This window comes from Gavialis gangeticus, unplaced genomic scaffold (genome assembly GCF_001723915.1).
Source record: "Gavialis gangeticus isolate Ggan-Ray unplaced genomic scaffold, GavGan_comp1, whole genome shotgun sequence".
Classification (NCBI taxonomy): domain Eukaryota; kingdom Metazoa; phylum Chordata; order Crocodylia; family Gavialidae; genus Gavialis; species Gavialis gangeticus.
The window spans coordinates 41890421-41905213 of record NW_017728994.1 but is presented as its reverse complement, the minus strand read 5'-3'; the positions used below and the strand labels follow the sequence as shown (position 1 = coordinate 41905213).

Below are 14793 nucleotides of genomic sequence, written 5' to 3'. Positions count from 1 at the left end.
AAGTGTTTACCTCTCTGTGCCAGGGCTGTTGTAGTTGTGGTGGCAGTGCAGGTTGCTGCCACCTCAGTACAAGTTCCCCAAATAGGGCTTGTGGCAGCAGCAGGAGTTCACTGGGGCTGCTATTCTGGCACCTGAGGTTAGCACCCTGTTGCCCCCCACCCTCCAACATGCCACATTATGCTACAGATCTAGCCTGAAGGTTTGGACAGTTGTAACAACTACATCCCTGTCAAAGGATGCTGGTACAAGTTGATACAATGCAACTGTTATATCTGCATGATTCTGTAGCAATACAAGGGTAGCAAAACCAGTCCAGCTTAGGGCAATTTTCACTTGTACTGCTACAGTATCATGTAGATGCAACTGTCAGTTACAGAATAGCAGTTACTCCTAAGCAAATCTCCTTCCCCCTTCTAAGTGGCTAAAAAGTGTTTATCTAAGCCCTGAGAAGCATGGGCCTAAAGGAGTATTCTCTACACGTGATGTTGCCACAAAAGAAACACTGACAGCGATTTCCTCCCCATATCACAGCACTGGCACTTAGATGCGCCCTGTGCTTTGGCTACATGGTTTACCACTGGTTAATTTATCACTATTCCATTTTCAGCACATTGCCAGGCAAGGTTTTACTAGAAAAGTGTGCTTCACCAAATAAATAAAATACCACAATGGCAAATTAAAACAATTGTATAATACAAATGCCTACAAACAGACAAAACCAAGTAATTAACAGTGCCTTTTCTCTTAAAGGAAAAGCCATCGCCACTAATGAACAGGTAATCCATTATTATGAAATTCTGGGTATGCTTTGATGTTCCTTAGATCTTGTCAAGAAGTATATTTTGATAGCCTATGGATTGTATTCACTTAATATCTAGCTTTAAATATCTCACTAGAAGAGCTACAAAACATTAGAAGCCATGAATTTCCTGTTAATTTTGACAGCTGGAACACACAAGCTACACACTAAGAAATACAGCGCAAGTCATTTCAGGTAGCTAGGGGCAAAGCAGGCAGCTATTTAAACTGTGCAAGTGGCATGAGTCATTAGCCAAATACTATGGATTGGTATATTCAAGGCATAGCTTAAAATTAATTAAAGGCATCTGTGAGGATTTGTGGGTGATATTTTTAGTGGACCAAATGCATGTTTGAGAGAGACTTAGACAAACTTCCAGGTACCACAATACCCTTCATCAGGTCTCTGGGAAGCAGTAAAACTCCATATGTAAATGAAAGGAGGATACAAGAGAAATTATTAGGTAAGCAACAGACAGAGATGCAGTGAAACCTGAAAAGTGGAAGAACAACAATTCAGGAGGGTCGTTATCACCTGTGAGGCACAGTGTCTGATATGTTGTTCTAAAACACCCTCTGCTCAGCCTGTTCAGACCTGTTAGCACCTAATTTAGGCTGGTTGCATTGTTGTTCAGAGTTCTGGCAGAAGCAATTAATCCAGCAGCTGCTTGAATTTTGGCAGCTACTAAAGGCAGGTAATGCCTTGTCTTTTATACCAAGTAGGCTGGTGCATACTACAAAAGTTTGCTGACAAAACATAATGTCTGTATTCTATACTCAAAGCTCCCCAGCAGTAACCCAAGTCTCCCTTCTACCAGCAAGGTTATTTCACCTTTTCCAAATAGAGCAGGACTTACGCTGGTGATGGGCTTGTAGGATTAGACATCCACCAGACATGCCAGGCCATTTCTCTACTGTCCAATAACCCCACCCTAATCAGTTTAGACTGTACCTTCAAGTTTTTTTCTAGACTTTCAGGGAATTTTCATTTTTATTCTATACTGTGTATATACCTATTTTAACTTGTGGTTTCTTACTAGGATCACTAAACCACTCCCTTCCAAGCCTTCTTCAAATGCAAAACATCCTCATACCCACAGCATAGCTAAGGAGCCTCTTCAGTTGGACACTTCCAGGTTAGTAAAACAGAGTTCATGTCTGCTCAGCTGCGTAAGAAATTCTAGCAAAAACAAAATCATCTCCTTACAAAAGCATGCCTAACAACCACATGGCCTTCAAACAAGGAATGATTGACTGGTCATATGTACAAATGCCCTACACATGGGTGGGACAAGTTAAGAATTACAGGTGCAGGCAGAAGTGACAATTTTTACCTGATCTGGCCACAAAAAGCAGATTATAGCTGTGACTAAACACAAGTGCATGGCTGCAAACAACTTAAAAAATGGCCAGCTGGGTGAAAATCTGACCCCTGGTTGCATGAGATATCAGATAAAAATGTTACAAAATGTATCTGTTTTCTGACTTGTTTCTGCCATGCTTCCAGTCTGTTGCAGTTTTCAGAATGGGAGGGGAGAAAGGGAGGAGAGGGAGTTCAGTCTTGGGTTTTTTCATTCCCCCCACCCCCCGGAGGGTGGGGCACGTGTATTGGAGGCTCCCTCCCCACCACCCAGGTGGAGAGGGTCTAATTCACCCACCCCACCCTTCAGGACCAACTGGAGAGCCCCAAAAACAAGCTCCCTCTGCTGCCTTCCTCCCCCCCCATTCTGAAAACAGCCAGCACTGGCAGAGCACCCCAGCCATTGCTATGGGAACCTGGCCCCAGGCTCCCAGCCCCAGCTAGATCCCCCTCCCCACTGGAACCAGCAGTGAACTTCTGTTTGGTTTGGGGTAACATTGTAAATCAGGGGACAGTGATTCAATTTGTTGATTTGGATCACTGTCCCAATTCAATTTGGCCAAATCTGAATCTGAAGATTCAATGCTGATTTGGAGAATCAGCAATTTGGCCATAGACAGGGCTTTAAATGTTTTTCCTACATACCTCGAGGTACTAGGCGTAGCTTGTGAACACTGAGATGGTGGGGTGGATGGAGCATCACACAGGAGAGCAGCCCCCCTCCCCACCGCATGCTTGGCGGCAGACCCAGAAGTGGCCTAGAAGTACTTCCGGTCCACTTCTGGGTACGCCACCAGGCGTGCTGGGCCCCCCCACCATGCACTCCTGGCTCAACAGTTGGCCATGGGGGGACTCCAGGTGACCCCCCCCCAGACCCAGGAGGCACCATTTGCCGAGCCAGGGGGCTAGAGGAGGGTCCCCCACCTGCTCCGCAGCAGACATGGAAGCGGACCAGAAGTGCTTCTGAATTGGGCCGTATTTCCACCTAATCGAATCAGTGACTGAAGCTTTGCACAGCCCTACGGTCTGCACCCTAAGTTTCCTACTTATCTCTCAATTTCCCTACTTTGGTGAGCTGCTGGAGACAGGAACCTTTCTTGAATAGGTTTTAGATGTTTACCATGACCTCTAGCAGAAAGGTGGAGTGGTTGATCCCTATCAATATAACTGATGGGAAGAGGGAGGGATCAAGACACCTATTATTCAAAACCAAACCAACAAATTCATTCTGAAAAGCAATTTGAGAAAAAAAGTGTAGGGGCAGCTCTGCCTCCCTTTCACCACGGCTTGGAGTAGTACAGCCAGTGTAATTTTAAGTATAGTCAAGGCAGCACTGTAAGACCCAAAGCCCAGCAAGAAATGCTGCAAACCAGAACCAAGCTCCCCAAGAGATTCTTGTGCCTCAGCAAGCTTTTAGGTTGAGGGATGACAAAAGAGCTGACTGGGCATGGTGAAGCTATAAATACATATCGGTAATTCTACAACCCATGGATCAGGTGCACAGGAGCTAAACATGTGGATGTGAGCTTCTCCTCTATGTTCCCAAAAGCATGGGAATAGGCCAGAAGAACGCAAAGGTATAGTTTCATCCCCATACGTTGCCACACAGAAAAGGTCATATGAACCAGAAATAGCAGGCTGCACCCACTCCTATGTTTACTAGGGAGTTTATGAAGGGACTATGCAGAGCTGGACCCGAGTGGTCCTGGAATTGTGAGTTTCACGTAGTTGATAGCTCTGGACAATAAATTAAAGACATAATTCAAACCTACACAAACTGCAGCACCATACATAGTTATGGATTAACAGCTTATTTGCTAAAGACTTTCTATGCAGCTTGAAACTGAAGAGAATGTACACACTTAGGCAAAGTAATCTGAAACTAAATCAGTTAAAAATGTATACAATTCAAACTGTTTTCTGTATTTTCCAGACCTGTAATGCCTGTTCCCAGAAGTCGTCATCAGCAAAAAGCGGTGAGTAGCTACCATGTCATTTAAAATTGTGAATGAGATGCACCAATCTCCATGCTGCATAGGCAAATATTATTATCTCTATTAGAAACATTAAAGAAATAGACAGCCAGATTTAGATTTAAAATTCTCTGTGGATCCAAAGCATTAGCTGTCTACTGGCTCATCTACTATTGTAAGTTAATTAAAACTCTAAGCATGTCCCTTTAGCTCAAAATAGCAAAATAATATATCTTACATGTCACAATGCTCAAAATAAATAATTTATCTATAAATATATGATGCAGAAGCTTTTATTCATGTGTATGCCCCTTCTGTCTCTTTGGAGATGTTTTATGCAATTCAACGGATCTATTACAGTGAGGAAGAATGAATCCCATTTCTGTATTTTCTGCCCATTATGGCCTCTCTCATCTATCAGAATCTCCATGAAATTATCAATCTTCCAGTAAAGCCTTTTGTACTGGAAAATCCCTATACTAGCATTAATTTTCAAAAGTGGCTAGTAAGTTTGCCAAACTCAAAACACTTCCTGAAGATCTATTTTTAAAGGAATGTCAGATTGTGCACCCAAAATCATTCATCTCTCTTGAAAGTTAGGCTTATAGTTTTATTTCCAACCTTGTTCAAGGTTTTGAATATTTCTGCAATTTTCAATTTTCTAAATGTACCAGAACTAGTCAGTATGAAAATCTCAACAGTAATTACACACTTTCCTTTCTCCTTTCCCAGATATAGGATCCAATAACAAAATTTAGTTCCTTATCCTAAAGGTACTTTTGCATGGTGCCAGAACTTCTGAAAAGACTCTTTTTCAAAATCCTGATGTAGCCTTTACATAGAGAGCTTCTTTGCCAATTGTTTTTACATTCTAATGACCATGCAAAAACCATCATCAAAGCTCCAACAAAGAGAGAGGCAGAGAGGCAATGAGTGAGCACTTAAAGCAGGGCAGCAGGAGACAAAATTATTTATCTGCCAGTTCTGCTGCTGACTCTTTGTTTTAGAAATAATGCAACTGGGGAAACTACTTGAAGCATTTCTGAAAGAACAGGTGTCTGCTGGAAAATAGTGTTTCACCTAAACCAGGGCTGTCTAGTGGCTGGAGCCTTGTGTTGGACAAGCTGCACTCACTATACCATGCCAGTACCACCTTCCCTGCTCTCACTGTCCATGCAGGGTTATTCAGGGAAAATGGAAGTAACATCTCTTCTGCCAGTGGATATATATTGTGCCTGAAGTTAGACAGGGAATGTTTAACTGCCTGGCAGTCAGGCTGGGAAGGGGCTAATGCTGACACTTGGACTAGGGACAGAAATTACGCATAAACTGGTTTAAATGATCAGAATCTGGTTTAAACCTGTAACAGAATAGAAGTTTAGTGCACATAAATCAGTTTCAAAATGGCGGATACTCATTTAAGATAAACCTGGTTGGACATAGTATCAGAATTAACCAATTTGGGTCAAACCAATTCATGAAACTTCTGTTCCAGACCCCTTCCTGGTTCAAGTTAAATCAGAGTCCCACAGCATCCTAGCATTTTGCAGCCCTTGGATAGGCTGTGCTGTGTGCTCCACCCCTGTGCTCCCAGCTGGAGCAGTGAGGGATGGCTGACTGCCCCCCACCTGCCCTCTCCCTGGCAAACCCCAGCTGGGGTCTGAGGTGGGGGGGAGGTGGGAGGGGGAGAGGCATTACATTTCCCTTCCCCCAAGTACAGAGCTGCCCTGCCCTGCTAAACTTACTGCTGCCTGCAACTGTGGACTACAAAACCCAGAGGCACCTGGAAGCAGGAAGAGAAAGTGAGAAGCGACCCTGCAGAGTCCTGCTGCTATGATTGTGGACTGCAAATCCCAGAGACCTTGGGGGAAGCAGGAAGAAGCAGCAAACACACACGCTGGCCATGTGCCAGAGAGCCATGCTGTATCTAACAGTTTAGACTAATCTGCAAAGGCTGAATTAATTCAGCCTGAGGCTTTTTGACAGTCTGTACTGCTTAGTGGCAAGCATCCAATGCATTCCATATGGAGTCCAACTCCCTTACAAGCCAGAACTGGAAATGAACTAAGGAAAGGGCAGGCATTAAAGAAGCTGGGGAACTGGCTGGAGCTTCTAATGTTTTCTTGCCATACTAGACAGTGCCATCCCTACAGCCCTTTAAACATCATGAAGGGTAGGTAGTAGAGTCTCAGTAATAGGCTAGGGACATGCTATAGAAGGGGCAATATAGCAGTCCTATAGCAATCCTCCAGCAGATGGCTATAATTAACAGTGACTTGCAGTGTCTGAGTTATTGCCAGATTATTCCCTTAATTCATCTGGGAACTAAATTGTAGCCAAATTAAAGATCATACTTTTCATCTTCCCATGTATTCAGGACACCTAGATGATAATTTATTCATCACTGATGGATTCATTGGTACGTCTTGGAGCAGATTGCTACCGAGAGTGCCCAAGGAGGATTCAATCCACCTTTAATTTAAAAGCATGTCCACCTAAAACAGAGAGCAAAAGAGGAGACGAATCCCCTTCCAAGTGCTAACATTCGCAGCTGCATCTCAGAACCAAAACCCTAGTTTTTTTAATTAATTTCAGAGCTGTCTAACTGGCAGCCCATGGGTCGCATGCAGCTCACAAAGGTTCGGGCCCTCACCTAGCCACTGCTCCCTCCCATTGCTGTGGCTGCAATAGCAGTTGGTCTCGCCAGGCTCCCCGCTCCCTCCTCCAGCAGCTGCTTCCTATCTTTGCCCCAGGGCAGTGCAGCAGCAGAGGGAGAGCTGAGGGTGAGTTTGGGTCTGTGGCCAGGAGGGTAGGGGTGTAAGTCAGGCCCATGTGGTGCAGCAGGGAAGGTGGGGGAGCATCTGCATGGCACACCTGGTGCAGCCCACATGGCCCTTGGGGACTGAATCAGATGCAGAATGTCTTGTGTCCTGCTTTAGAGTGCCACATGATCTAAAGCATCCTGCTGCTCAGTGTAGATGTGGGCTGCCCATTGTGGGCTTGAGGCTCCCAACCTACTGCCCTGACCTCAGGGGTCCCATGCTGGCTGTACCACCATGGCAAGGTGCTGCCTGCTCAGCAGCAGAAGCAGCAGCAGCAGCAAGTGGCAGCAGTGGTGACATGAAGTTGTTCCTTGTGCTGTTGCTAGGTGGGCAGGGGGCATGCCCCCACCATGGAGCTCCCAAGAGAAACACAGCAGGGTGGGGAGTCCTGATCCCTCTGCATCTACCCCCTGTTCCACTCCACTTGACTCTGATCTGGCTGTGCCACTGCCAATGGTGGCAGTGGTGGTGGGGGAGGCAGAAGGCAAGGCAAGGGGGAGAAGGCAGTCATGTGCCCTGCCTTTCCATTTTGAAAAGATGGTCACCCTAGTGTAGGACTACTTCACTGCAGAGTACATGGAGTTCCAGATCCAGTGTCTACATACTAGAGTGTAAAAGGTTAATTACTTATTAAACAATTTCAAATACTTGAATGAGATGCAGGAAGAACTATAAAGTATTATTATCTGCAAACAGTACCTACCTGCATACTGAGACCTTGGTACAATATGTCCATCCTGTTACTCATCTAGAATATCTTAGATCTTTCTTTTTTTTCCAACTACTGCTTTGAAAGTCATTTGACGTTTATATTTCAAATTTCAGGAGCGTGACAGGTACGATGCACATGATAATGATGAAAGTAAGTATTTCCTACTGAAGACATGATCAGTATACAATTTGTGACCTTAAAAAAGCACTGGTATCTTTCTGTAAATTTTAACCACAACCATCAGCGTTAAAGGAAGTTTGATTAAGTTATTTAACAGTTCACTAATGTGAAAACAAGTCAGGAAACAGCTTCCTGAGGGGAAACTGTATTTTTATTTGAGTCTGTACATACCAGTGCAGTTCTAGTATACCAGTTAAATAAGGAACAGTAAAAAACAATGTTTGGATAAGTTAACATATTGAGTATATTATATTTATGTGGTTATTTAGGTCATGGCAGCAGTGGAGCACAGGAATCCAGATTTCCTTCTGGTGCAGCTCCATCACCATTACCAAGGGCCATGTAAGTAACATATATCACTGTTTCTCTTTAACTGTTTATTGCTTGATTTATTCTGAGCTAAATCCTATCCTTGGTGGAGGCAGCCAGTAAAGTGGGAGTTACCTGTCTTGCTATTTGCGAGTTGAGCATAAGAGGAGAGGGTAGGATTGTTGTTGGCAAGCCACACTAGAACTTCTGTGAGCATTGTTCCCAATTAGTTCAGGCCTTTAGTTTCAGAATACCTGCTGGCCAGTTTAAGACAATCAGCCACTAAAGGGATCAGATCTGCAGAAGTACCTGGAAATAAGATAGTGTAGCCTAGGTACACCCAGTGGTGTGTGCTGTCCACAACTGGAAGGAATGGTGTGGCTAGGCAAGAGTGCTGTGAGAGGGGCCTGCCACTGAGGAGCAGTTCCCTCCTTTCTCCACAGAGCCAGACTGGGACAAAGCACTTAACTATATACAAATGTATTGCTATACAAAAATAGATATGAATAAGAGACATTAAATATTTACAGTAGAATTGGTATGTGACACCATATACAATAACCTGCAACACATTGCACCCCTTCAAGGGACTGCAGAGCATAGAACAGGTAACTGGGAACTCAGTATAGGTGATCCACAGCACAGGCATTAATTAACCCCCCTGCACAGATGAACATTAACAGCCTGGAACAGGTAAGTCAAGGCATCAACACAATAAACACATATAAGCATCAACTCAGACAAACCCAGGTAAGCTGAGGTAGCAATGCAATAGACGTTCACAGGCAACAATACAGGTAAGTTCAGATAACAGACAGTAAACATATATAGGTAATGAAGACAGGTAACCCATATAAACCCCCTTAAGGAGTTTCCATAACTATATTAACATCTACAGTACAACGCAAACACTAATCACAAAATATGGGGTGCATTCAGCACCCCACAGGGTGTTCCCTAGAGCCCCTCCCCTTTAGGGCCTCAGGATGTGGACACGCCCTGGAGGCTGCAGACCCTCCTCTCCCAAGCCCACCTGCCCTGTGGGACCCACTTCCCCAACAACTTACACTCCCGCTCTGAAGAAGATGAGGCTCGTCCCCTGGTGGCCAGTCCTGCAAGATCCTCTCCCTGGCGGTGCCTCTGGCTCCTCTTGATGGCCTGGTGCCCTGCATTGGGCACGCAGGGCACTCCTATGGGAGCCAAACCCTTACCGGCTCTGGTTCCCCGGCCTCATGCCAGGGTCTTTCCCCTGGTCTGGGCACTGGGGCATTTAGTTTAACGTTGAGCCACACTACAGGGCTCCAGTTACCTGGCCTAGAGCTGGAGCTAACTTGAGCAGCCTTGAGCTGCTCTCAAGATCAACTGTCCCTGCGCCAATCCATATACAGCTGCTTGCCGGGTTCACAGGCTCAAGCCGCCTCGAGCAGCTCCCAGAGCCTGAGCGCCATTTGCCGATCCATGCACCATCAAGGCTCAGGAGGGGTCCAGATGACAGCCTTCTCCAGAGCTCCTCTCTCCTCACCATCCATCGCTGCATCGCCCCCCAGCGTGACGAGCACACTCTCCTTTTATCTGCTTCAGGGGCTCTGCCCCTGAAGTCTGGTGGACCTGCCGTGCTCCAGTCCACAGTCCAGTCAGGGAGCTCCACTCCCCCTCCCTTCAGGGAAGGGGTGGTGCCCACTTTCCCCCAGCTTGTTCCCAATTGGTGGATTGGCTCCACCAATCGGAATTGAGGATTCGAGCCCCCAGACGCACTGGAGTTTGATCGGGTAAGTCTGTCACAGCGGTCCTGTTCCTTTTTCTTCCTTTACATTCTTTTCCAAAGCAATGCCATACTGTGTTCTACAGTGCTTTCTTACACATCATAGTAGGATATTTTCTGATTTCTTTGGAACAAAGTACATACAATGATCTCAGCCCTTCTTTTCCCCTTTGCTACAACACCCAAGAATGGGTAGGGTTTAACCCAAAATATAACCTTTACCAGTAGTTGGTGCCAGCAGTTACCTGGATATTTAATTGTTCCGTTCATTCTATCCTATGTGTCAAGTAACCATTTATTTTTTTCAATTCTCAGAAAGAAAACCCCTAATCCAGTAATACCATCTGTAAGTTGACTTTGTATTTTCATGATGATACAGCATCTTACCTGTAATTTTGTCCAAGATAAATTTGATAATAAATATACATCTGATACCATCAGAAAACATTTAATGGTAGAAAGTGGAGGGTTATAATGGGTAGAAATGAACTGTCCTTTGAATAAGATTTAAGTATGGGTCTACATGAGCTAAGCAGCAATGGGGAAAAACACTAGGGTGCTCCTGGAAAAAAAAAGTTCTGATTAAATATACATGTAGTTGTGGCCTTTCCCCAAGACAATGATCAATATTTGGAGTTTCTGGCCCATGACAGAGTGACAGAATCCACATTTTTGGGACTCTGGAAATAAAACAGGAATTAAATGGGTCCATGTTCTGCCCTCAACTTTTTTGTGGAAAAAAGTAACCCTGACTTGTGTGAGTAATCTAGAGAATGAAGACAAAACGCTACCATTTGATAAGAGTGACAACTCAGTGTACAAAGTACAATAGAGGAAGTCTGAGATTCTTCAACTAAATGTTTTTCACTGGAAAAATATTAATTTGTTAGGACCAAAAGCTTTATTGGGAAGGTTGGCTTAATTAATTTTTCAATACAAAAGTTTTTGTTTTGAAATAATTTTTAAATTCCAAGTGTTTTTCCTTTCTGAAAGTTATGAAAAAAAATCTTACTTTCCAATTCAAAACAACTTTTCATTTAAAAATTTAAGTGAATATAGGGAGAAGAAATGATCTAAAAATCAAAGAAGGAGGCTTTTGATCCAAACCAAACATTTTAATTTTTGGTTCAGAAAAATTTTTGAGATTTTGATATCCTAAAATTTCACCAATATGAAAGTCATTGAGCACCCCATTCTCGATTTTACTTGTGTCCATCTTGCCCATATTTCTAGGGTTGGAATGCTTCCAAGTTTATGTTGCAAAATCCATCTGATCGTAATTGCTTAAACATCCAGAAAGCGCATTACACAAAAGACTACTTCCCCCATATCCCAACCACCAGGTTCCTGCCAATTTGAAATAGAAAAATCATTTAAATAACAGGTTTCTTGATATTTTACACACATGCCCTTACCCAGCTCAGAGTGTATTCCATGATTGTTTACTATGACAATATGCAGTATATTCAGGTTAAATACCCCTATGGGATTATTCACCACTATGATTCAAGTCAACATTACACTGGTCATCTTCAGTACTTCTTCCTCCCACCAATCACTATAAACTCCTGAGAATTGGTCACTACCAGGTATATCTCCAGTATTTGTATTCCATTGGAGCTAGCCAGTTACCGTATCTATTTAAGGCAATATTATCAACTTAAAATACATATTTTAAGCAAAATTATTTTACCTAATAGCTTGGATTATTGAAACTGAACCCCCTCCCCCAAAGTTACTTGATATATTTTACAGTGTATTTACTTTTGAATTTCTTCTAGCTCAGACAATGAATGTTGCGAAGTTACGGTTTCAAATATGATATAGAAACTTTGATTTGTTTAAGAATATTAAAGTTATTTTTAAAATTGCTATGGAAAGATTTTAGCTGGGTTTAAACCAAGAAAATTATTTGGGCTGGAGGGCCACATAGGGAGTTTTGGTGAGCTGTTTCAGGCTAGGTCAGTACTTCCCCCCTTCCTCCCTCTCCCTGGCCTGCAACAGCTCACCAAAACTCCCTAAGTGGTAGATTACTAGACCAGTCACTGCCCCATGATCCTGGCCCTGGCCCTGGCCCTGGCCCCAGCCCTGGCTGCCTGTCCCACTCCCAGATGTCACACTCTGCCCACCTGCAGCCACATCTCATTTTCCTGGCCAAGCATGCCCTGCTCACAGGGGCCCCAAGCCAGTCTCCACCAGAAAGAGGGGAGGGAGTGGGTTTTGCCAGAAACCACCACCCGCCCACTTCATCTAGTGCTCCTGGCAGTGGGTGTGGGGTGGATGGTCTGGGGTGCCTAGGCAGTGGGGCCAAGTTCAGTGGCAATGGTGGTGACACTGGCAGTGGCAGCCGGAAGGAGCCATCACCGCTGGGGCTGCCAGGAAGCAGAATCCAGCTGCCATGCCACCCTAGCCCCATTGCTCATCTGGGAGCGGCATGACCAGCTGCACATGCCATGGCCTGGGCTGCTCCTGTGCCTGAGCTGGGTGGGGCCAAAGGACCTGCCACAGGCCAGATAAATCCACAAGCTGGATTTTGCTCATCCCTAATTTAAACTGTTGCAAACACTCCAGCAGGAAGCAAGAATGAACATGGTTTGCAGCTACACTGCGTAGCATGTTTCAGATGCAAACAAACCCAACAGCCTTTTGATACAACTTTTGTATACTATTATTTTATAATGTTTATTCAGGAGTGCATCCATGTTTGTGGCTATACAACATCCATGCAGTTTATATCTATATAATTGAGTGAAAAGTTTTGTATAAAGCTGAAAACCAAGCTCCTTTATAGCAAAGTCTGCTATGCAAAATATTAGATTGATGTCCTTCAAGTATTTCTTTCTGGCTTTTTTTTTTTTATAGAAACCAAGTTTGCCACCCAGAGATAACTTGATTGTCAACGAAGGTAAATTATTTATTGTTCATGTTCCCCAGAATTTAAACTTTGTCTTATAAAACATGAGAGAAATACAAAGCATCACATCCCAATTGTTGCTTTTTAGTGATATAGAACAGGGGTCAGCAGTCTATGCCCCACAGGTCAGACCCAGCCCATACACAGTATCCAGCCTGAGGTGGCACAGGGGATAGAAGGCAACACATGCTGCCCATCCCCTCTGCAGCACCCCCATTTTCAGCCTTCCCTGCTGCTCTCACATACCTTAACACAGAATTTGTTCCTCTCCATTGCCATGGGAGATAGGGCTGGTGGGAAAAGTGGGTATAGGCAGCTTTGGTCCACAGGGAAGGGAGGGAGGGGGAGATTTGCCTCTCATAGCTCTAGCTGGGATATAAGTGGTAGCTCACAGTGGTAAAAGGTTGTCAACCTATTTACAAACCAAATGAGGTACTTTACTCACAATGAGTATTACATTCTCTGCAAGTAGTCCCCTGAGGTCAGTGGGGCCTATAGGCACAGCATACATCACATGCTATACGGTAAAAAATATATTGGTGATACAAGTCAGCACAAGTCCTATATACCCTAAAGCAGGATTTAAATGAGTCACCTGAAAAGAGCTGAATTTCACCTGACCCGAGTACAGACATTCAAAAAGGCTGACTGAATCATTTCAATCTTTGCAGGTTAGTCTAAACAGTGCGAATGTGTGAAATGGGCCATATTTGATTTGGATTTGTCCTGAATCAGGGACAGTAATTCAATTAGTGAATTCAGATCACTGTCCCCAGTTTGATTCAGCTGAATCTGAAGATTCAAAGCTGATTTGGAGAAGCAGTGATTCGGCCATAGACATAGCTTTTAAACCAGGTGCAGCTCATGAATGCTGTGATGGTGGGGCAGATGAAGCATCCCACAAGAGCGTGGGGGGTGGGCGGGAGACCTCTGCGTGCTTGGCAGCGAACCTAGAACTGGGTCCACCGCCGAGCGTGCAGAGGGCCCCCCCCATCCCTCCTGGCTTGGCAATTGGCCACAGGGAGACCCCTGGTGCCCCCTCCCCAGGCCCAGGAGGCACCAGTTGCCAAGCCAGGGAGGCATGTGGGCCTCCTGTGGGGTGGGGTGGGAGGGCTAGTGTGCTCACCAGCAGACCCAGAATTGGGCCGGAAATGCTTCTGGTCCACTTCCAGATCTGCTGTCAAGCGTGCTGAGGACCCCTCCCCTCCGTGCTCCTGTGTGACACTCCATCCACCCCACCATCACAGCATTCATGAGCTGCCAGATAGCTTTAAACATTTTTTCTACATACCTCAAGGTGTGTCTACGTTCAAATTGTCAAATCTTTCCGAATCAATTTGAAGGGTTTTGATTCAATTTGGAGAGATTAAAGGGCCTCCTGATTTGATTTTTATTCACAGATTCAGCCACCAAATTGAGCCAAATCAAATCAGCAACTGAAGTTTCACACAGTCCTACTAAACAGCGTAGATTGAACTGAGAAGCAAGTGAATAGAGATTCAGTTTTGATTCTGGAAATGGAGCCACATGCCTGCTGTGGCTCAGGCTACAAGCTGGGGGGGGGGGGGGACTAGAAAAAGCCCTCCCTTCCCTTCAACAGCAGCCAGAAGGCTGGAGAGAAGCTGGGAGAGAAGCCCTCCAGGCTTTCTCCCCACCTCCCTGCTCAAGCTGGGGTGGGGGGAAGGCCAGGCCCCAGGAGGCCACTGAGTATGATTGTGGAGGGGTTTAAACCCTCGCTCTGACCTGCAGTCCCTAGCCAGCGTGTGCCTAGAGGGAGAGGGGGGAAGCAGCCCCTGACAGAGTTCCCTCACTCCCCACTATAGTGATTTGGGGGTGGGCGGCACAGCCAGATGCCAGCCCGGGATCAGCAACCTGAGGTGAAGGGCGGGGGGAGGGAGGGGAGATATAAAACCGACTCCCTCCCCTCTCCTATGGGCAGGATCTGCCTAGCAGGTGCGCAGCA

The 14793-nt window shown here is 45.1% G+C and overlaps 1 protein-coding gene across 2 annotated transcripts in view; it reads left to right on the top strand.

Moving 5' to 3' along the window:
* Positions 1-14793, top strand: part of BLNK (B-cell linker) — a 201804-nt gene that overhangs the window by 171343 nt on the left and 15668 nt on the right. For both annotated transcript variants that reach the window (XM_019502659.1, XM_019502658.1), the window contains 7 exons: positions 751-776; positions 1839-1934; positions 4092-4134; positions 7779-7815; positions 8115-8187; positions 10232-10262; positions 12779-12821. In XM_019502659.1, coding sequence (XP_019358204.1) covers positions 751-776; positions 1839-1934; positions 4092-4134; positions 7779-7815; positions 8115-8187; positions 10232-10262; positions 12779-12821 — 349 coding nt within the window. The remainder of the gene's footprint in view (positions 1-750; positions 777-1838; positions 1935-4091; positions 4135-7778; positions 7816-8114; positions 8188-10231; positions 10263-12778; positions 12822-14793) is intronic.